This window comes from Theobroma cacao, chromosome 10, assembly GCF_000208745.1.
Source record: "Theobroma cacao cultivar B97-61/B2 chromosome 10, Criollo_cocoa_genome_V2, whole genome shotgun sequence".
Taxonomy (NCBI): Eukaryota; Viridiplantae; Streptophyta; class Magnoliopsida; order Malvales; family Malvaceae; genus Theobroma; species Theobroma cacao.
This window is the reverse complement of record NC_030859.1, coordinates 19,097,146-19,122,417: the sequence shown is the minus strand read 5'-3', so window position 1 is coordinate 19,122,417 and position 25,272 is coordinate 19,097,146. Positions and strand designations below refer to the sequence as shown.

Sequence of the window (25,272 nt, the reverse complement as noted above, 5' to 3'; positions counted from 1 at the left end):
ATGGCTTAGCACCAAGCGAAAAACATATCAGCTCTTAACTCTTTCAACTCCAAATTTTGCAAGCGAATCAACAAATGTAATAGCTTCATGAGTGTATCCACAAACACAATATCTTCCATCTTTCTCTTCAAACTATCAATCTCTTTAAAAATATGCCGATGGTTCCATGTCTGCTTGTTACAAACCCATGCAAGTTTTGCCTTACAATTAGATTCTATAATCAATCTCTTGCATAGAACTCGCCCAAGGTGAAGATGCAAAAAGCTTTAGTGCGCGCTTGATGACCATCAATTGTGCATAATTGGACTCTTGAATTTCAAGAGGACCAAAAAACAGCACATTATCGAACCCTTATCATCTCCAAGGACTCCTCCACAATCAGCAAGTCCTGATTTTCTTCAAGCCGGTTCATCTACAGTAAACTTAATTCTCCTTCATAGGAGGAATTCAAACAATAAAAGACCAGCACTTTCTTTAATAAGACAATGCACTCCCATAAAAACAATCTTCCAAAGATCTAATAAAGGATTCAACTGAATTTGGAATCACCCAAGTAAAGCCCCACCATTTTCTTTATATGTTGCAGATTGAAGGGATATACTTTTTGGTTCTGTTTTTCTTTCCTCCTTCCAGTGCCACCATCCTAAAACAATTTAAAACGTTTCCAATTTCCTTTAGATGTTGCTAAGTAAGAAATTAAATAAGACCAAATCCAAACTTTCTGTATTAAAACAGTTGTAGGGGTTTCTGTATTAAAAAAGTTCATTTTCTTGATCTGTATAGAACCTGAAATGAGGGCTTGCATATATTTATTTCTCTCGATAGGTTTATAAAGTGGCAGTCCAACAAGGAGGTCAATTTACAACAATTCGAACATGGAAAGAGAAAGGGATCAGAAGTTTACATCCTTTGTTCATACCAAAACTAAGGTATATCAACTTGGAAACACTTTTCACTTTCATGTTTAAAATTCCAAAACAATAGTTTTCTTCATCTCACTTTCTTGTTAAAACTTGTAAGATATTCTTATGATTTATTTTGCAGGCATGATTCGAGTGTAAACCATCAGTGAAAAAGTATCACGTTGTACATCTGGAAGTCTGAGTAATTCCTGTCTCTCCCGTCGATTTGTTTTATGTTTTTTCATGAAAATGACAGTAATCAGGGCCTTCATTTTGAGATGACCAAACTGGAAAAATAATTGCAAAACTTAAGCTTGAGAAGGACTGTTTTATTTCTTAACACTGCATATCTATAGGGAAAAAAGTGTAACTGTAATTGGCTTAATGCGTAAGTTTGATAGGGAGAAGTGTAGTGCGGCGCAGATATTGTTTCTCACCAGAGATACGATATGTTTGTTTCCCCTTTTTCACTAAATCATCTTACATGCTTTAGTTTTTCTTTTCCATTTTGGTCAGTCCGTACCATAAGTTTAAAGTTGTAAATAACTCTGTTCCGCTGTAAACTTTTAGATGACTTGGAAATAGCAAGGTTTTCTTTTGAACTTGCTAAAATTATGATCCACTGTTAGCCAAGTTAACAAATACTGATATATTGACTTAAGCATGCTAATTCAGTTTAGAGATCAGGTAGTATTTCCAATCTTTTACATATTTTGTACTTGACTAAAATGGAAGTCCTTGACCATTAACATGCAGGTTCCTTATGGAAATACAGGTTGATCCATGTTATCCTCTATGAGCTTCCTCTGATGCTGAAGAAATACTTTTGACGATTAATACTCAGTTTGGATTACTCCAAACAATGGTTTGAAACTGTTTTAAATAACATATAAGTCAATTTTATTGTAGTGTATTTTTTAATAGTAGTAGAATTGTTTCACTCCATAGATGTAGATAAGACGCCGAGCCAAGTAAATTTTTATGTTTTTTTATTTTTTGATGTCTCTTAATTTTATTTTTATTATTTCTTGGGCAATTTTCAAACAAATACTTTAGTAGTAATGCATTGGAAGCTCAAATTCAAAAGTGAAGAAGATAAAATCCCAGTTTCATAACTTCTTGCTGACCAAGACAAGTCAGGTGAACCTATTGGAATCTGTTGCAGATTAACCTCACATTTTTGTACTAGTACAATATCTTTAAGTATTCATCACTCAATACTGTCCAAAATTCCATTTGTGATGTCAACTTTTTCTTGGTATATCAGAATAATCATGTTCCCACCACTTTTGTTGCTAGAAAGCAAAGCCTAATCTGCTGTTTCAGTTTTTCTTGTCACTTTACATACTTTACTGCTCTTAGAGTTGTAGAAAATGTTTTTCAGTTTTCATCCCTATTTTACATCGCAAATGATGAATTAAATAAAGGTAATAAGTGGTTGAAGTTTAATATTGACAGGGCTGTTAGGGGAAATCCAAGGGGAGGTGAGTATTGGTGGAGTTCCAAGGACTGAATTGGCTGAAGTTAAAATTATGTTCTCAAAATCTATAGGGGTGCATGACCCAAAATTCAAGGAACTGAGTGCAGTACTAGAAGCCTTAAAAATTTTTGTATCATCTGGATGGCAGTCTACTCAGTCCTTACTAATTGAGAGTGATTCTATTAACACTGTTAAGTGTGTTAGTGATCCGAATAGTGCACCATGGAAGTATAGAAAGTGATTACTCAAAATTGAATTTTTTAAAAGGAAGATAATTAATTGAAAGATCATTCATACTTTGAGAAGTGCAAGTTGGCTAAAGATGGGTTATGACGGAGAAATTGTTAAGCTTGTCTAAAGATATTTGTTATTGCGTGGTCTTAGCTGGATTGCTGCTATTGTGCTGGGCAAGTTCAATTGTGATGATTTCAGGTTCCCAACAGAGTGAGTTGATTCTTTTAGCTCCATAGAGAAGGAGTATGGCTTTGAGGAGAGGTTTTCCATTTTAGAATTTGTTTCTATGATGGGGTTGTGTAGTCCCTTGTAATGCCTTAATTGCTTGGAGCATGTGGTTTCTAGCTAGTTGACCTGGCTATTAACGGCTGGCTGTAACGGGGTTTCCCTTGTAATCATAATCAATGAATTACTTGTCAAGAAAAATTTAAGGTAATAACTAAGTTTTCTTATTTTCTATACAATTAGATATTTTTAAAAATGATTTTCAACTTTTTTATTTTTTTGAATATATTCAAATTTAATTACTTTCCTTATCTTATGTCGATAGTCATGGGATTGATAAAGGCTTCAAACAGGTTTGGGCTCCCAATGTATGTGAACGAAGCAATAAGATGGAATACTGATAGCCAATTTGAAAGCTTAATTTGCAGCCCTTCATCATATTGTTCATTGGCCATTTGCTTACAAGTGGTATTTTTTAAAAATCTATTAGAGGATACAATAGGAAACCATTTAAAAAAAAATAAAAAAGTAATTATTTTATCTAATTAAATATTCAAAAATTATGTATATTTTATCTAATAAAAATGCACATTAAAAAATTTACCCTTTAAAAATGTTGCTAGACTCCAAACCACCCCTGGCCAGCTGCCCAATCTACTTTGGAATAGTAAAATACAAATAGAACTTGTTGGATTCTTGGTCCTATACTTAATTAATATTCCTACATTCTGATTTTCCAATCATTCTCAAGGGAGCATCTTAAACGTTTAGAACAGGCTAAAAAATATCACTCCAATAGACATGCATAGGGAAGTTCCATCTCTAAGGTATTTTCGATATCGACGGACACAAGGACAAATCAAAGTGATCACCAATTCAATTAATCCTGACTAACTTTCACCTCTAGCTCCATCCTTTTCTGAATTTTCTCTACTTCCATTTTCCTCCAATTTCTCTACTTATATTGGAGTTGTTAGAGTCAAAGCTTGTTGAATTCGTCATCCTGTGTGATTATGCCATTAATCATATTTCAATTTTATAGTGGGGATCAGTCTAAACAAACCATTGCGGTATAGCTGTCCACAATTAACTCAATTTGGAATATATAACACAATTACAACTTGTTTGGTGCCTCATCCTGCGGTTAAGGCCTTGAATAATATTCATATGCCATTAAACAATTTTTATTTTGTCATTATATAATAAATAGTCATTGCAGTTTTAAAAATTCCACTAATTAACAGATTAAAGGGTTGTCATAAATTTCATGAAAATATATTTTTAAAAATTAGAAAATTAATACGATAAATTAAAGATTTTTTTAATATTTTAATTTAGTTTATATTGTTTAAAATCTCTCCCAAAGTTGTATAGAATAATAGTCTTGATGTCTTGGCCTTAATCAACTCCCTGTTATTGAGAATGATATCTAGGGATCAAGGTTTAAAAGGAATTGGAATTGGTTTTAAGAAAATAGCAATTTCTGTTTCTTGTTAGAGCTTGCGAATGATCGATCTCGTTTGAAAATAGCAATTACTTGAAAAGCTATTGGAGCATGAAGCATTCATCAAACATATAATAGGAATCTGAATATTATTTTGTCATTTCTTGAAGAAACTTTTCTGCAAGTTTCCTTCAAGTCTAGTTTCTTTTTTTTTTCTTTTATCTGAAAAGTGTTTTTATTAAGCATAAAGCCGTCATGCCATTTAAGTTGGCTTATAGCAACAAACAAAGGTCAATTCATATCAATTATATGGCAACACAAGTTTCTTCCATTTTTCTAAAAAAGCAAAATGGCAAGCAAAGCCCAAGTTGTTGTTAATTTCTTTCAATTTTTCTCTTTACATGCTTTAGTTTTCATCCATAAGCTCATGTTTTTGGTTAAATAAATGCCATTAGTGATTAATATGATGGCTATGTAAAAAAAAAAAACAATTTTGAGTAAAAAAAAAAAGAAAAAAAATTGTGTGGTATGCTCATAATTCATATTTTTCAATAGTTTTTTTCTTCTCTTTTGTAATAATTTGTATTTGTTAAGTTTTACAACTTTTTAGATTTGAGGTTGGTTATTTGCTTTAAAGAATGGAAATGTAAGTTTTTTTTTCTCTCGATTTAGAGAAGAGAATTTTGAGATCTTTTATATAAAGTAATTTTGTTTCAACTAATATGAAATAGAGAAAGTGATTATTGTTTATGGATCATTTGCTTAGCAAGTGGTATTTTTTTATATAAATTTTTAGATTTACTCATTAATGAAACCACAACATCTTTCTCAATAATAATACTTAAGATCAATATACCCATGGTTATCAAATATAAATATATATTTGTTTTTAAAATATCAATATCCAAATATCTAATCACTTTCATTACACTTTTTGTTTTTCTTTTAAATTAATAAATATATACATATTTAAAAATGTTAGTAAATATATACATATTTACTCGTGGTCAGCCGTCCAATACAATTTGTAATATTAAAATAAGATTAAAACTTGTTGGGTTCTTCTTCCTATTCTTCATACATATCTTGGATGATGTTCTACGTAACTCCATCATCTTGGAATGCTGCTAAAGGTGATTTCCAAGGAAAAGAGGTTTTTGCTTTTGCTTGCTTTTAGAAGGGGAGAGAGAGAAGACCATTCTTTGCATTTGCAAACTTTCACTCGATAACTAATGAACTTCCCATTTTCCAATCATGAAACTGGTCATATTATTCTGCTTAAAATTTTGTTATTTTAAATATTCACTTTTATTCTACAAAAAACAAAAGAAAACTCTCATTAATTTTCAGTTTTCCTCAAAATATCAATTTTAAAGCATCCAATCTCTTTCCTTATTTTTTTTCTTAATTATAAGGTACCCTTTAGAAAAATTATTAAACTACGCATAAAATAAATTTAATTTGTTTATAACAATAATGAGTTTTCAATTACGCAACTTATTATTGGTATTTTCCTTTTAGGTACAAACCAAAATTGAACCACTGTTTAGTGGTCATTGAAAAATGAAAATACATTGTGGAGTGGTGGAGAAGATGAACAATGAAAATGATGTCATATTTTGACGAGTAAAAAACTGTCACTTTGTTACTTTAGTTATAATTTCAGACGGTCCATTAGTTTTCGAAATAAACATTCTATTCAAAAATGTAAACACTGTTAACAAAAATATAAAATAACTAAAATGCTCTTTCTTCTTTTTCTTTTTTTTTTTTTTCTCTCAAAACATTGTGGTCGACCGGCAACGCTCCCATTCGCCTGCTGACCACCCCACGACAGGTGCTCCCCTAGGGAAGGGAGCACCCTCTCCTAGATCGGTGCTCCCTCCCTTGGGGAGCACCAAACGGTGCTTTCTTGATTTTTTTTTTTTGTAAAAAAAATTGAAATAATAGTAATTTTTAAAAATAATAAAAGGTAAAATTATCTTTTCACTATTGACACATTATCAAACTAACGGAAACATTAACAGTTGATTAATAGTTGAACTTATGTGTTTAATAAAAAATATTTTTTAGGAGTGGAGTTTTTTTTTCAAAAATTAATGAACTTGTATAAAATTATAATTCAAAGTGAGAGGGTAAGAATATTTTACCCTATTTTGACTCTTAAAGACTACATTTTGTTGTCAGACTGGTGACTTTGGAAACTAGACATCGCACCGACACAGCAAAGGTACGGAAACTATGAAAGGAAAAGAAAAGAACAAAGAATTCTATAGTGTTTGACTCTTGAAGAATACATTTTGTTGTCAGGCTGATGACTTTGGAAACTAGACATCACACCGACACAGCATAAGGCAAGGAAACTAAGAAAGGAAAAGAAAAGAACAGAAATTCTGTAGTGTTTGACTCTTAAAGACTTAATTTTATAACAAAAAGAATGAAAAATTATAAAGATGGAACAAACATTGTTAAAATATTAACATAAATGTGTATAATTTTTGTAAAAATTAAATATTTAAATTTATATTATCGAGCTAAAAGTATTTCACGATTTACAAATTTTAATTTACAAATAAATAATAACAAGGATAAAAATAATTATAGCAAAAATTAACAATTGAAAACCTTTATGTGAATTTATGAGAATTAACGTAAAAAATCATACAAGTGAAACAAACATTATTCAAATATTAACATAAATGTGTAAGAGTTAACGCAATAAGTTATGATAAAAAGTTTAATTGAATTAAATTGGTTAGATAGAATGTTAATAATAAAAAAATATTATTATTATTATATTTTAAGGTAAAATATAAAATAAAAAGAAAAATTAAATAACATTTAAATAAGATAAGATCAACAATTACCTATTTTGTAAACATAAAATGGATTAACGTAAAAAATTAGTTATGTTGTTTACTTATTAACCTGTTAGATAGATTTTAATTATTTTTTTAAAATCATATGAATTGACCTTACAATAAAATTAGACTTACTATAACTATTTTCTATACAACTAAATATTTTTGGAAACGATTTTTGAACTTTTAAATTTTTTTAAATAATTTCAAATTTAATTACTTGTCTTATGTCGATAGTCATGGGATTCATAAAGGCTTCAAATAGGTTTGGACTCCCAATGGGGAGTTGTAGTGTATGGGAACGAAGCAATAATAGTAAATTTGAAAGTTTAATTTGCTGCTCTTGCATCATATTGCATTTGTCAAGTTTTACAATTTTTTAGAGTTGAGGTTAATCATTTGATTTTTTTTTTTTGGAAAGTTCTGTGTGCATGAATCATTTGATTTAAAGAACGAAAATTTGAGTTTTTTCTCTTGTTTTAGAAAAGAGAATTTAAAACTTCCTTATTATGTTAGAAAGTGATTAATGTTCAATTACAAGTGGTAATTTTTTTAATCCATTAGAGGATACAATAGGAAGCCATTTAAAAAAAATAAAAATGTAACTATTTTACCTAATTAAATATTTGAAAATTATGTATATTTTATCCAATAAAAATGAACATTAAAAAATGTTGTGTGTCCAAACGACCCCTGGTCAGCCGCCCAATCTTCTTTGGAATATTAAAATACAATTAAAACTTGTTGGGTTCTGGGTCCTATGCTTAATTAATATTCCTACATTCTGATTTTCCAATCATTCTCAGGGGAGCATCTTAAACATCTAGAACAGGCTAAAACATCACTCCAATAAACATGCATCGGGAAGTTCCATCTCTGAAGTATTCTCAATATCGGTGGACACAAGGACAAATCAAAGTGATCACTAATTCAATTAATCGTGACTAACTTTCACCTCTAGCTTCACCCTTTTCTGAATTATCTCTACTTTGATTTCCTGCAATTTCTTGCAAGAACGCAACCATGTCTTTCTTTGATGCTCTGTCCGCTATACGAGAAGTTGTTGTCTCCAAGTTCTTAGACTTTCTCATAGACAAGTTGGTCTCTTCTGACTTCCTGCAATTTGCTACTGAAAAGAAGATCCACCTGGAGATCGAGAAGTTGAAGACGGAATTGCTGGAGATTCGTGCAGTGCTGGATGATGCTGAGGAGAGGCAGCTAAAAGATTCGTGCAGAACTTGGCATACGACGTGGAGGACATTTTGGACGAGATTGCAACCGACATTTCAATGCGCAATTTGATGATGGAACGTCGAGGTAGCTCAAGTAAGAAACCCAGACTCATGATTTCTGATTCATACATCGCTGTTATGTTTAACAGGGACATGATGTCCAAGATAAATGATGTCACTGCCAGATTGAAAGATTTAGAACCACAGAAAAAAAAGTTGCAGAAGAGAACGAGAGACTACCGTAGATCCAAAAGGATAGAAGAACGGCCGCAGCCTACTTCTGTGGAGATCGAAACTCATGTTTATGGTAGAGACAAAGACAAGGAGACAATACTCGAATTGCCCTTCAAGAGTGATGATGAACGAAATTTTGTGATTCCCATCGTTGGCATGGGAGGGGTTGGTAAGACAACCTTGGCCCAACTTGTTTACAATGATGCTAGTATCCAAAATCATTTTGACCTCAAAGCATGGGTTTGAGCATTTGAGACGATTGTTACGTACGAATGTTGAACATGATGCTTGGAAAAATATATTAGAGAGTGAGATATGGCAATTATCAGAACATCAATGTGGTATAATTCCAGCTCTACAATTAAGTTACCATCATCTTCCTCCGCATTTGAGACGATGCTTCGCGTATTGCTCCATTTTTCCTAAGGATTATGAATTTGAAGAAGAAGAGATAATTTTGTTATGGAGGGCAGAAGGTTTTCTACAAGAAGCACGAGATAGACAACGCATTGAAGATTTGGGTCACCAGTACTTTAGAAATCTACTATCAAGGTCTCTTTTGCAAATATCCAGCAACGATAATTCTCGATTTGTTATGCATGACCTCATTCATGATCTGGCTCAATCAGTTGCTGGAGAAATATGCTTTAGAATAGAGCGTGATAAGCAAATTTCAAAGCAGGCTCGCCACTTATCTTACATTGCTGATGAGTGTGATGGCATCAAAAAGTTTAAAGGCATTTGGGAAGCAAAGTATTTACGAACCTTTTTGCCATTGAGGTTGTCAAGTTATGGTAATGGCTTTGTAACCAGCAATGTTCTAACATGTTTGTTGCCATGTTTGAGATGCTTGAGGGTGCTTTCTTTGAAAGGGTATAAGATCAAAGTGTTGTCAGATTTTATAGGAGATTTAAAACACTTACGCTACCTATATATTTCTCGCACCTTTATTAGAAGCTTGCCTGAGTCAATAAGCACCCTCTATAATTTAGAAACCCTTTTGTTAAGGAGGTGTGAGCACCTTGTGAAGCAACCTTCAGAGATGGAAAACTTAGTGAACCTATGTCATCTTGATATCATTGATGCAATTAGATTACAAGGCATGCCAAGTAATTTTGGTAGATTGACTAATCTTCAAACACTTTCTAATTTTGTCGCCGGTAAAAGAAAGGGCTATCAAATAAGGGAGCTAAAGGATTTAACCAAACTCAAGGGTCAACTTTGTATTTCTGGGTTAGAAAATGTTATTGAAACTCAAGATGCATGTGGGGCTAAGTTACAAGAGAAGATGGGACTCGATGGGTTAGAATTGAAATGGTGTAGCTGCTTTGGTAATGCAACAGAAGAAGTTGAGAAAAAGGTGTTGGATTCGCTTCAACCTTCTAAAAAGCTTAAGAAGCTCACCATTGTGGGCTATTGTGGTGACACATTGGCAAAATGGGTAGGAGATTCTTCGTTCAATAATTTACTATCTTTATCCCTCATAAATTGTCTAAATTGCATGTCATTGCCATCAATTGGGAAATTGCCATTGTTGAAAGAAGTATGCATCCAGGGATTGCATAATGTAACTAGTGTTGGACTCGAGTTCTTAGGAGAAAACACACCAAATGCATTTTCATCATTGGAGATTTTACGATTTGGATACATGCTTAACTGGGAGAATTGGGAAGTTGATGATGAAGCCATGAAATTTTCGAAACTTCGAGAGCTCCATATTTGCTATTGCTCCGAACTGTTGGGAAGTATACCGGAATCGCTTCCTGCATTGGAGAAACTTGTGATTAAAAGCTGTGAGAAATTGGAAATTTCAATTTCAAGCTTTCCAAAGCTTTCAGAATTAGAAATTGATGAATGCGAGAAGGTAGTATATAAAGGGTTTGCAGATCATAGTTCATTACAAAAAGTCTTTTTTTCAAACATTCCCAAGTTTACTTGTACAAGAGAATGTTTGAGGTTAGGATCAATAAGAGTGGAATCCCTTAAGATTCTTAGATGTGAAGAGTTGTTCTCTTCGCGAGAGAACAATTGGGGATTGTTAACTCAGTCAATGTCCCTTGGTAATTTGACAATTAGAGGCTGTGCGCAACTTTTATCCATAGGGGTAGAAGGGGAAAGAGAAGAATTGATGCAATTGAAGATCCCTTACAGCATTGAACGTATGGTAGTAGAGGATTGTGAAAAGCTAGAAAAGATATCAACAACCTTGCAGTCCTTCACGTCGCTTAGGGTGCTAGTGCTCGAGTCTTGCCCGAAACTGATTTCGCTTTCAAAGAGCAATTTGCCTTTGAGCCGGAATAGGCTGAGGATTTGGTTTTGTCATAATTTACGCTGTTTGTGGGATGAGGGAGAGAATATCAACATCGACAGTGCATTTCTTCTTGAGCACTTGAATGTTTTAGGTTGTTCATCTCTTGTATCTTTATCATCAAGAGGTCAGTTACCTAGAGGGCTAAAAGAATTGCAAATAGAGTATTGTCCAAAGCTAGAATCAATAGCCCAAGAAATTCAACAAAATGCTGCTCTTGAATGTATTCTTATCTCTGATTGTGATAAGATTAATTATTTACCTCAAGGTTTGAACAGGCTCTGCCATCTCCAGAAGATTAACATAGAATGTACAAATTTGGTTTCCTTTCCAGAAATTGGTTTGCCCGCCACAAACCTCAAAGTGCTCTACCTCTCAAATTGTACAAATCTCCAAGATCTACCCCATGGTATATACAACCTCAAATTTCCAAAAATTTGGTTTCACAGGGCATTTTTTTTTAATTTTTATGGTTTCCATCTCTTTGAGCAGCCACCAAATTTTTTGGCTGGCTTTCTTAATGTAATTGTTCGAGTTTACACACCCATACCAGGTCTCTAATGCCACGGTAGTCTTTGGGCATTTAGACAAGAGACTTGAGATGGCATACCAGTATTGAGGTTGAATAAATTCACTTTTCAAAAAAAAAAAAAATAATGGAACCAATTGCTTCTGATTGAACTATTGTATTAGATTTTTTTTCTTTTATAAATTTCTGTTACTGTAACTTCATTTAAAATCTGTTGATTTATGTTCATTCTAAACTTTCAGATTACTGATAAATAGAGTAGTATGATCCACTTTTGCAAATTCATTTCATGGTTTAGAAGATGGTCACTTATCTATAATCAAATTGGAGGCCAGGTGACTAAATACTACTACTATTTTGCTTCATGTCATTTTTGTTAAGATTATATGAGCATTGATTTCAAAAAATGACATTTCCCTGTTATTACTGCAGGTATGCAAGTCTTACACTAAGGTGGTGATCATGGTAGCATGCTAACTGAATGTTCTGCTAAGGATACTTGGCCAAAAGGAAAAGAAAGAAAAGAATAGAAAATGTGAACAAAAGAAAAGAAAGAAAGATGTTGCAAGTCAAATAGAACAATTGTCCTGGTATCAATGGTTAACTGAATGTTCTGCTAAGGATACTTGGAATGACAAAGTATCACCTTGACAAAGTACACTTGGAAGTCTGAGTAATTCATGTCTCTCCTGTCGATTTGTTTTATGTTTTTTGCATGAATATGAAATTAATCAGGACCTTCATTTTGAGATTGGAACGATGAAAAGTGTTATGTTTGTTGTTTGTAGGCACACTGGGAGGTTGCATACCCTTTTTTCATATACATACCATATGTACATACACACAATACATGTCAAATTTCCAATGAATTGAACGTGTCTTAAGGCTTAGATTTCTGGATGTCTTGTTCATCTTTACGCAAATCTCATTCCTTCCACTTATCTATCAACCAATGTGACCTTGTCATATTATGTTTTTTCATTGTTTAACTCATTGGATGGTGTATAATCCCCAGCTTAAAAAACAGAGTTCAAATCCCCTTCTCCCTTTGGAAAAAAAAACCCTAGATACACAGAAAGTATCTTACTCCGATTGTGCCATACTCTTTCTCTATCAGGTTGTGTCCCATCACTGCAGGTACCTCTGGCCATAACATTCACAAAATTGAGTCCATCCTCTTGTGTTTGCTGGTAACCTTCCAAAGGTTGGAATCAAGAGAATGTATCTGGTTGCTAATAAAGTGCTTTCATTGACTTTTCCTTTTCCTTTTTATGTAAGAATGATAATTAGGTTGCTTGTGACTTTTCATTATTAATCTTTGAACTTATTTCTGCTTGTAGTTTGGGAGGCATAGCAAACGAAATGCACTATCAAATTATATATATATATACTTGCAAATTAGGATTTGAGTTTCACATTGAAATTGTTTGATCAATTTATTTGTTTCCTTTTGTATATGATCCTTGTGTACTTCTCTTTTCGCTCTATTTTTTGTAAAGGTGTTGCTCTTTGGGGTGAATATAGGGAATTTATTGGTTACTTGCACATTATATATAGAGCCTGAGAATGAATTGGACAGTGATAATGGCGAAATTTGTCACGACTTAATATTAAAGTTTTTCATTATATTTATAATTTTATTGAATGTTATCATTATACTTTTTTTTTAGAGTGAAGTAATCATTATACTTTTAATTTCGTTGATTTTGAAGAAAAAAAACAATAGAATTGAAATATTTCATGAAATAAATTTGGTTAATACAAATGGTAGCATTAAAAAATATAACATCAGATAATTCATGAATAATACCATGAAATTAATATATGACAGCAATTCATGCGGTACAAATCACACCAAACCTATAAACAACAATTATTTTTGAAAGAAACACATCTAATTCTCGCAAGACTTTTGGTAAAAGTGCAAGTCAAGATAAGTAAGTATTAGAAAGTCCAAAGTTCTAGAGTAAAAGTATAACTTTTACTTGGAAATTTAGATCAAATAATCGATAGATTAGGAACTAAAATGAAAGCTTAGTCTTACAATCCATTTAAGCCATCTCATAGCATGCTCTTTGTTAAAGCATCATGTCTTTATCAACTTTTGATAAAGTGAAGTAGAATAATTGTGAAGTATGAGCTGGAGCACTTCTGGTTGTGGCAATTATTAAGTCTGTAGGTCCAACCGTGGGGACTGGGGAGGGCTAGCTGCCAAAGAGTCTCCTACTCTAAAGATGATGCCTCCATTTTATACGTTTCTTTTACTCTAATAAATCAAGCTTCGGACGAAATTGGATATGCAGTTTCCATGTTTCAACTTTTTTCCAATGTAGAAATCACCAAGAACAGGGGCTTTGTGGGAATCAAATTCATACATAAATTCTACTCTGCTTTTTAACTTAAGAGTCGTGTGGGTCCATCCTAAAATATTCCTGAATTTCTCTGCTTTTTACTTCCACTTCAAGTCTTTCACAGTTACCTCTACTCCATTTCACGCTCAATTTCTGATAAAAAAAAAGATTTATTTTTGTTAATACAACAAATATTTGAATGATTAGCATTGAAAATAAATTAGTTAGTACATTTTATTACGTTATTTAAAAAATATGAAAGTGTTAACCTACAAAAGTATTACCTCTCATATATTGACACGTAGGCATAATGTGTTACAATGTATTACATTTTATTAGAATCTGTTGGCAATGTTTCATATCAATAAAATATCTTGGCTAAATGCTTTAATTGGGGTTAAACCTTTGGATATCTTTTCAATTAAGGGTCAAATGTTTCAATTGTAACAATTAAGAGTCAAACATTTCAATTGTAATAATTAAAGGTCAAACATTTTTTATTCTTTATAATTAAGGGTTAAGTTGATAAGTGAATAGAAATTGTATCACACGCGACAAAAAATCAGTTGAGTTGATGACATGGCAACTGATTTGGAAATAATTGTTACATATTATGTTGAAAATATAGTTGTTATATGCCATATTGAAAATTTAATTGTTACATATTATATTGAAAAATGCAGTTGCTACACATGATGTTACAATTTTAATTGTAAGGAGACCAAAAACGTGTAGTCTTTAATTGTTACAATTGAAATATTTAGCCCTAAATTGACCAAAACCTAAAAATTTTAACCCCAAATTGAGTATTAGTCAAATATCTTTCCATGTGAAAATTTTGGAGCAAATAAGTTGCTTCAACTTTTAGAAGGATGCTAGAAATTACTTTTTTTATTAGATAGCATTAACATAAATGGACATATTATATAAATTTTACTATTCTATTTAACATGGTATATTAAATTTGTCATTCATCTTTAAATGGACATAAATTTATCATTATACTTTCTAATTTAATTTAAAATGATAAAAAATTAAAATATTTTATATAACATTCTTTTATTGATAATATTTAATTATATTTTAATCAATTAAAAGTTACGGTAATAAAAATTACATCCTTTTAAAAATAAAAGATAAATTTGATCTACCTATCTAAATTTACAGTAATAAAAATTAAATACAAATATTTTCATAGAAAAAATGCTAAAATGTCCAATTATCCAATTATTTATAAAAAATAAATAATTATAAAATTATTATATTTATTATTGATGCTATTTGTGAGTAATCAAACAATTGAATTTTCTTAGCATTATCCATATTCATGGTTCATGAAATGTTAGGGTTAAAAATCTAATTTTTTTAGATAAATTACCCCACCTTTTAAGATTTGACATTAATTCATCTCATTAATTCATCTCAAGTCCAATATTAATATTCAAAATGAACACTTCATCTCAAAATCTTAAACACAAATATTAAAAAAATTATTAAACTACACATAAGATAAAAAATTTAATTTGTTTACAAGAATAATACATTTTCAGTAACACAATACCACTTCTCCTATTAGTGGTATTTCCTTTTTGGGTACAACTAATTATTGATATTTAAATCAAATTTATTGTTGTTAAATGCTAAAATTTAACCATTTTTTAGTGGTCACTAAAAAATGAAAAATACATTGTGGAGTGAAGGGGAAGATGAACAATGAAATGACACCACATTTTGCACTAAAAAGACTATATTTTCTTGTGAGACTCGTGACTTTTGAAAGGACATTCAACCGACACAACGAAGGCAAGGAAACTACAAAAAGAAAAAAAATGGTAATTTGAGTTTTTTTCTCTCGTTTTAGAGAAGAGTAAAAAAAAAGTGATTACTATTTTTCTATTACGTTAGAAAGTGATCATTATTCATTGGCCATGTGCTTACAGTATTAGAATTAGCCAGTAGAAGTGTAGAAAACTACTTCATTTACAGTAAAAGAAAAGAACAAGACGGCACAACATTGAGAAACTTTCTCAGGGTTTTTTCTATTCAATCAATGCTTAATGAGCATAAATATACATACAATGTTTAAACAGTAAAGTAAAGAAGAAAAATCATAATAATTACATTCAACTAACTTAAAAGAAAATTAAAGAAAAGGCTAATAAATCTCCTTAGTGAAACGATGCTTTTCCAACTTCATATGCTTTGCATACTCTTTTTTTAAAACGGTGAGCTTTACTTGTCTCTTTTTATTCTCTGGTTTTTCCATCCCTCACCCACAACTAGAGTATTCTTATTTTGCCATTCAGTGAAGAAGGCTTAGGATTGAGCTTATTCCTCGTGATCTTTCTAATACTCCCCTTCAAAATGACATATGAATGTTATGAACATTCATCTTGCTTAGAAGATTGTAAAACTACCTTGGTGTTAATGCCTTAGTGAACATGTCTGCGAGTTGCAAATTGGTTGACATGTACATTGGTTTAATTATACCTTCAAGCACCTGCTTTCTGATGAAATGACAATCTAACTCAATGTGCTTGGTCCTCTCATGGAAGACTGGATTCTTGTTGATGTGTATTGCTGATTGACTGTCAGAATAAAGGATTACAACATCTATACATTCTATCCCAAAATTTGAGAGTAAGTGTTTTAACCAAACAACTTCACAACATGTTGATGCCATACACCGGTACTTTGCTTCTGCTGAGCTTCTTGCCACAACAGGCTGTTTCTTTGATTTCCATGTTACCAAGGAATCCACAATAAAAATATTGTATCCACTCATTGATCTCCTCGAATCTTGGCACCCTGCCCAATCACTGTCATAGTAGGCAGATAACTTTAAATTTTATTTAGACTTCATCAAGATCCTCTGTCCTAGTGAACCTTTAAGGTATTTCAATTCCCTGTGAGTTGCTGTGAGATGCTTGAGCCCTAGTTTGTCCATGAACTATGATAGTATTTGCACTGCATATGAGATATCTAGTCTGTTAAATGTAAGGTACAATAACTTTCCAACTATCTGCCTATAGTTTATTGGATTAACTAACCTGTCCCCATCTTGAGTCTTCTACAGTTTGTGGTTGTAGTCAATAGGAGTGGATATTGCCTTAGCCCCTAGCAACCCATGTTCCTCTAAGAGATCTAAGGCATATTTCCATTAACATATTGAAATTCCTTCAAGAAACCCTTTTTATTTCTAATCCAAGAAAGTACTTGACCTTTCCCAAGTCTTTGAGTTTGAAATGTGAGCTCATAAATTGTTTCATTTTTGTTACAACCTGCGATGATGTGCTCCCAATCAATATGTCATCTACATATAATAATAGAGCAATGAAATTACCATATTTTTCTTTCTTGGTAAATAGAGAATAGTCTGTAATGGACTAATGAAACCCATATTGTAGAATTAGGGAAGTAATCTTGACATTCCATTGCCTAGAATCTTGCTTCAGGCCATATAGTGACTTATGGAGTTCACAAACAAGTTGTATTCCTTGCGGATACTCCCCTCTGGATTTCATACCCCTATGACAGTTATATATACACTTCTTCTTCTAGATCACCATTTAGTAAAGCATTGTCTAAATCAAGTTAAGATAAATTCAGATTCAAAGTTGCTGCCAAAGAAAAAAATACTCTGACAGTTGTATGCTTGGCAACTGGGCTGAATGTTTCTTGATAGTCAAGCCTAGCTACTTGATTATAGCCCTTAGCAACTAGCCGGGCTTTGTACCTTTCAACAGTGCCATTTGCATTCAGCTTGACCTTATAAACCCATTTGCAGCCTATGACATGAGAATTTGAAGGCTCTTTTATCCAATTTCTTTCTGTTGTGTGACAGTGTAAACACATACCACAAGCTCCCAAACAATCTTAAATGGTCATAAGAAGGTAGCTTCCCATATAATAACTCAAATGGGGATTTGTTTTGTAGTAATTTGGTAGGTACTCTATTAATGATATGCACTGCTATTAAAACTGCATCTCCCAAAAAATGCATAGGTATATCGAACTAAAACATTAAGGTCCTAGCTACCATCAAGATATGTTAATGCTTTCTCTCAACAATTCCATTTTGTTGAGGAGTTTCAATACATGATAAATGATGTATGATTCTAGTTTTATCAAAGAAATCTGTCATCCTTAGTTCTAGTTTATTATCTGACCTAATACATTTGATTAAAGAACCAAATTGCCTTTGAACATAGTTGTTGAAAGAAGGAATTATTGATAGAACATCTAACTTGCTTCTCATGAGAAAAATCCAAGTAAATCATGTAAAGTCATCCACTATAGTGAGAAAGAATCTTTGATTAGATAATGTTGGTGTCTTATATGGACCCCAAACATCTACATGTATTAATTCAAAAGCTGTTTTTATGTTTTGAATATGCACAAGAAAGGGAAGTTTTCTTTGCTTTGCAAGTGGACAAATTTCACAAATTAAATCATATTTTACCTATTGAGTCCATGAAGAAAATGGTTAAGGCTATTGATTGTGTGATCGAATCAAGCAACCAAGCTACCAATAAATTGTTACAACGGGTCCAAGATAGGTAAAGAGGATTTGTACCCTGAGGTTTAGGTATGGAACCATTTAGGAAACCAATTTTGTTCCTAATAGATATTTCTAGCAAAAAAGACCTACTCCATGCTATGTAATTGTTGCTGGTAAGTTTGGGGCTAATAACCACTGAATTAGGACTATCGGTGTGATGTAGGTAATAAAGGGGTTGAGGGTCTACTAGATGTGATATTTTGGTGATTTGAGTCTTGATTTGTGCATTAGTCTGTGTACCAGACTGAGTTCTAGATTTTATGTTCTCAGCCATGATTTCTCAAATGATAATAAAGTACTCTTAAGAACTAAACACTAAAGAGTAAATTTTACTAAAAGGATTAGATGAACCTGAGTGATGATGTAGTAGCAAGAAGACTAAATATTGATGCTGAATAGGTAACAAATTTGTCCTCTATTGATGAAATAGTCCTTTTGCTACTGTAAAAGAATACTGACTGTCAGTTGGATTCCAAGCTACTCTAATATCATGTCAAGAAATGAGCAGAAGAAAAGAACAAGACGACATAGCCTTGAGAAAATTTCTCAAGGTTTTTCTATTCAATCAATGCTCAATGAGAAAAAATATATATACAGTGTTTAAATAGTAAAGTAAATAAGAAAAGGCATAATAATTACATTCAACTAACTTAATAGAAAATTAAAGAAAAGGTTAATAAATCTCCTTAGTAAAACGGTGCATTTCCAGCTTTATATGCTCTGCATTCTCTTTTATTTAAACAGTGAGTTTTGCTTGTCTTCTTTATTCTTTGGTTTTTCATCCGTCATCCATAACTAGTGTGTTCTCATTATGCCATTCAGTGAAGAAGACTTATGATTGAACTTATTCCTCGTGATCTTTCTAATAAAGCATTCAACCGAATTTGGAATCACCCAAATATAGCTCCACCATTTTCTTTATATGTTGCACATCAAAAGGATATACTTATAGGTTTTTTTTTTCTTTCCTCCTTCAAGTTCCACTATCCTAAAACAATTTGAAACGTTTCCAATTTCCTTTAGATGTTGCTTAGTAACAAATTAAACAAGATCAAATCCAACCTCTCTATTAAAACAGTTGCAAGGGGTTCAACATAGCCCACATATATTGTGTAAAAGTTGATTACATGTTCATTCCTATTTCAAAGGTACGGATGGCAAAGTCCAAGCTACTCCATGGATTCCACCTCGAATGAGGGTTTTTTTTTTTATTGAAAAGTAAGGCGGGTTAGGAGTGGGGCAATATTTTTGTTTGATAGGTTGGGTGGGACAAGACGTATGTGGTTGCCCCGCCCACCTGTCCTGCCCCGTTTATACTATTATTTATTTTTTATATCCTTATATGTGTATATTTACTCATGTTTAACTAGTTAAATTTAAAAATTTATGTTGAATTTAAAAAGTTAAATTAATTGTAATATTGAGATTATTATTTTATTTTATTTATAAATCTTTTGAAAATTATATTAACTTTGTTATATCAAAATTTGTATTTGAAACTTTTATTACATTTAATGTTATGATAGTTATATATTATTATGTAAATTGATAGGTAGGATTCACAAAAAAAAAAATTATAATTATTAATAATAAAATGAAAGTACAATAATTACATGATTTCCTTTGTTAACAATTTAATCAAAACGATTTTATAAAAGAAATTATTGACAGAACAAGATGGGACGAAAATGGATTTTAGAGAAATCCATGGAAATGAGAGCATCGATAAGGATTTAACATACGGCGAGGGGTTTTGGTTGTCTAGATGAGGTAGGAGCCGCTGACGCAATTTCTACCCTATTAAAGATGTTGAAAGTTGTACCATCAAGCGAAAGGGGGGCAAAATCAGGAAATTCACATTCTACTTTGTTTTTCCCAAAATCTAAAGATTATTTGTTAATTTGGAAAGGGTTAATTACATATTTGATAATAGTAGCTCTTTTTTATACAGGTCAGAATTTGAAAAACTGTAATCATAAGATCCTTTTCAAGATAGATAATATTTTTTCTTTGTATAATACATAAGAGCATACATACACCCGATACATGTCAAATTGCCAATAAATCAAAGGTGTATTAAGGCTTAGATTTTTGGATTTCTTGTTCATCTGTACTTGCATATTATTACTAATTACTTTTAGATTTTATTTAATATTCACTCAAATCTAAATTCTTTGCCCTTATTTATCAGTCAACGTGACCTTGTCATGTTATTTTTTTCATTGTTTAGAAAGTGCATCTTGACCACAAGCGCATGGGAATAGGTGAAGATGATAGCTGGATACCTTGTGTACACGAAAACTATCTGATTTCAATTGTACCATACTTATTCTCTATCAGGTTATGTCCGATCACTGCAGCTACCTTCGACCCAAACATGTACAAATCCCAACTTTAAAACTGAGTTCATCTTCCTGTGACTGCTGGTAACCTGGTTGAAATAATGAGAATGTATCTAGTTGATTAATAAGGTGCTTTCATTGACTTTTATTTTTTGGTGAGAAGATAATTTGGTTGGCTTATGACCTTTCATTATTATTTGGACTTATTTCTTGCTTGTAGTTTGGGCAACTTAGGAGGCATAGCAAACAAAATACATTATCAAATTATATTATATAAATAAATCATATGAAAGTAGTAAGATCTACTAATCAATTTATGTTCTTATAAATTAGGATTTGAGTTTCACTTTTTAATTTTTTATCAATTTAATTGTTTCCTCTTGTATATGATCCTTGTGTACTTTTTTTCCCCTCAATTTTTTTTGTGAGGTGTTGTTATGAGGAGTGAATATAGGATATTTATTGGTTACTTTCACATTATATATAGGGCTTAAGAATTTGACAAAAGAATCTGCAAAGATGTTAACTTCTTTGAGAGTATGCACAAATGTTAACTTATCAATCTCGTTAAATATTCTCTTTTTATCTCACGATCTTGAATTTAAGTTACGCACTTAAAATAAAGCCACTTTAGAATCCATCTCGACAATAAAAGATTTCTCACCAATCCAAAAATATAAACTAAAAACACGATGAGCAATATTAATTGCCATGATCAAATAAGTATAATTCAAGTCATGGATGGCTAATGGTTCAAAAAAGATATCTGCCATAGAATTGGATGAATCTCTTAAAATCTCTCCAAAACCTGCAAAGCTTAAAATTAAAAAATAATTAAACAAAGCATGAGATAAAATTTTAATTTGATTATAACAATAATACATTTTCAATAACACAATACGACCACTCTTATTATTGATATTTCTTTTTTGGGTACAACTAATTATTGGTATTTAAATAAAATTTATTGTTGTTAAAAACTAAAACTTAACCATGTTTTAGTGGTCATTGAAAATTACATTGTGGAGTGGAGAAGATGAAGAATGAAAAGACTCGTGACTTTACAGGACATCCCACCGACACAACAAAGGCAAGGAAACTACATAAAAGAAAAGAAATGATCAGAAAAGCTTAAGAGACAAGCACTTTGAGAGAAAATGACACCCCATTTTCTCGTACTATTCTTTACTTTTCAACTCATAAATTCTTTAGTGTTCGACTCGTGACTTTGGTTACAGGACATTATATTTTATATTTAGTTAATATCTTGAATGTCATAGTATTTAAAAAATTTTAAATTATTAAATAAATTTAAATAAAGATTTTATTTTTTATTCAATTAAGTATTTATATTTTTATTTGAATTAAATAAATTTTTATAATTAATAATTAATCAATTTGTTATTAATCAAAATATTATTTATCAATCTATATTATATTGCGTCGACATGACATGTTGGTATGATATAATAAATGATAAAATGATATATTGATGTGACATAATATCATAATCATGTGATATTTTTATTTTTTATATCAACATCATGTGAGTAATTAATCAATCATTAATTATGATTATTTATTTGACTAAAAATAAAAATATAATAATTTAATTGAATATAATATAAAAATAAAAATTTATTTAAAATTTTCTTAATAATTCAAGAACATTTTCAAGTATTATGTCATTTTTTATTTTATGATTTTCAGGTACAATACAAGGAAAATTTCTTTTTCTTTTTCATTTTTAATCTGAGTAGTGTACAAAGGATTTTATGAGTAGGTTTCCATGCCTAACTCTTATCATCTTGGAATATTACAAAAGGTCATTTCTAAGGAAAAGACGCTTTTGCTTTTAATTGCTTTGAGAGAAGAAGAGAAGACCATTCTTTAGCATAGACTTGGAAATGAGGAGAACAAGGAAGTTACTTGGAAACTTTCACTCAACACCTAATGAATGAAGTAACTAGTTCATAAGTTGGCCAAACATGCGCTTCAAATGTATTGGATTTAATTTATAGCATGAAAGATGCATTTATCAATAGGAAATGAAAATGGTTTCAAACGTGTGATATAGCTTTTCAAATTCTTGGCATCTCCAGCCCAAATATGTACAAATCCCAACTTCAAAATTGAGTATATCATCTTGTGTTTGCTGGTAACCTTATGAAGGTTGAAATCATAAGAATGTATCTAGTTGACTAATAAGGTGTTTTCATTGACTTCTCCCTTGGTAAGAACGATAATAATTAGGTTGGCTTATGTCTTTTCATTATCAATCTTTGAACTTATTTCTAGCTTGTAGTTCTGGGCTACTTGAGAGGCATAGCAAACAAAATACATTATCAAATTATATTATAAAAAATAAATCAAATGAAGGTCGTAAAATCTACTAATCAGTTTACGTCCTTGCAAATTAGGATTTTAGTTTCATATTTTAATTGCTTTTATCAATTTAACTGTTTCCTCTTGTATATGATCTTTGTGTACTTTTTTCCTCCTTAATTTTTTTGTAAGGTGTTGTCCTTTGGGGTGAGTATAGGGTATTTATTGATTACTTGTACATTATATATACGGCTTAAGAATTTGACAAGAGAATCCGCAAAGATGTTAACTTCTTTGAGAGTATGCACAGACCTTAACTTATCAATCTTACTAAATATTTTCTATTTATCTTGTGGTCTTGGATTCAAGTTACGCTCTTAAAATAAAGCCACCTTGGAATCAGTGTAAACAATAAGAGATTTCTTACCCATCCAAAAAAATAGACTAAAAACATGATGAGCAATTTTGATTGCCATGATCAAATCAATATATTTCAAGTCATGCTTCGCTAATGGTTCAAAGAAGATACCTACCACAGAACTAGATGAATCTCTTAAAATCTCTCCACAACTTACAAAGCTTAAAATTTAAACTCATTTTTCTTAAGAGAAATCTAAAAAAATTCTTATTTAGAACTTTTCATTTTTATAAGAGAAATGAAAATTTGTGGATTTAACCATCACCCTAAACTCGTCAATAACTTTGTTTCCTTCAATAGCCTTGATTCCAATCATAAATCTCTTTTTAATTATGAAAAATATTTCATCTCCATCTCATCTTTTTCCAGTAAAATACTTAAATCATTCCTCCCAATTCATAAAACTCATAGAGTGTGGCATCACACAATGCTTAAGTATAAGAAACTTAAAATATAATTGTGTTCAAAATTATCAAATCTAAAAAAAACCTCTCTAGTTCTTGAAAAACTTTTGATAAAAGTGCAATCAATACAACTATAAGTATAAGAAACTTAAAATTTTGGGGTAATAGTATATATCTAAAAATAGAGATAAACCATAACTTTCAGTTGGTGGAGCATTGGTTGATAAAGATTGACTTGGAAATTTAGATAAAATAATTGATAGATAATTATGAGCTAAAATGGAAGCCTAGTCTTACAATCCCTTCATCAACATTTGATAAAGTGAAGTAGAATAATTGTAAAGTAGGAGCTGCCAAAGAGTGGGGTCCATCGTTTCTCTTACTCCGAATAAACCATGCTTCGGACGAAAGTAGATATAGAAATCACAAAGAAAAGGCGCTTTGTGGGAATTAAATTGATACATGAATTCTACCCTGCGTTCTAGCGTCAAAGCCGTGTGGGTCCATCGTAAAAGATTCCCCAATTGTTCTGTTTTCTGCTTCAATTTTTCAGAGTCACCTTTACACCATTTCACACACAATTTCTGATAAAAAAAAAGATTTATTTTTATTAGTACAATAAATATGTTATGTTATATGTCATGTTAAAAATTATAATTATTACACATTGACATTATATTAAAAATTTAATTATTATACATCATATTGAAAATTTAATTGTTACACGTTATGTTGAAAAATTTAATTGTTACAAATCATGTTAAAAAATATAGTTATTACGCGTTTTATTGAAGATTTAGTTATTACATGTCATGTTAAAAAATTTAATTGTTACACGTCACATCATAATTTGAATGATTTTGACTTAACCGAAAAGACTTTCTAACAAAACTATCATTCTATATTTTATCCTACAAATCATCATTCATGTCATGCACGTATCCTACACGCGTAAGATACCTCTCACCTTAACTCTTAATTATAAAAAATAAAAAATATTTAGCTATTAATTGTTACAGTTGAAACTTTTGATCTTAAATTTTTGAAAGGACATCCCACCAACACAACAGAGACAAGGAAACTACGAAAAAAAAAAAGAAATGAACAGAGAAGGTTTAGGGAGAATGAGAGTTCTTCTCAACCTTATCTAGATGAAACTGACACTACATTTTGCCAACTATTCTTTACTTTTCAACTCATAAATTCTATAGTGTTTCACTCGTGACTTGGATTATAGGACATTACACCGGCACATGTAATTAATATCTTCTTCAATTTAAACAATTTTTTTATCTAATACTTAATTAATATTTTGTATGTTGTAATATTTTAAAAAAAATTAAATATTAAAAAAATTTATACTTTTATTTTAAATAAATAAATTTTATAATTAATAATTGGATAAATTATTAGAATTAAAAT

At 31.1% G+C, this 25,272-nt stretch overlaps 2 protein-coding genes across 2 annotated transcripts in view; both read left to right on the top strand.

The window, feature by feature from the left end:
* LOC18587231 (putative disease resistance RPP13-like protein 1) overlaps window positions 1-25,272 on the top strand; it is an 84,391-nt gene that overhangs the window by 50,200 nt on the left and 8,919 nt on the right. The window lies entirely within an intron of this gene.
* LOC18587224 (putative disease resistance protein RGA3) lies at window positions 8,170-11,699 on the top strand. The gene is made up of 4 exons (XM_018128890.1): window positions 8,170-8,375; window positions 8,528-8,820; window positions 8,918-11,329; window positions 11,692-11,699. Exons 1-4 carry the CDS (start codon window positions 8,170-8,172, stop codon window positions 11,697-11,699), a joined length of 2,919 nt encoding a protein of 972 aa, XP_017984379.1.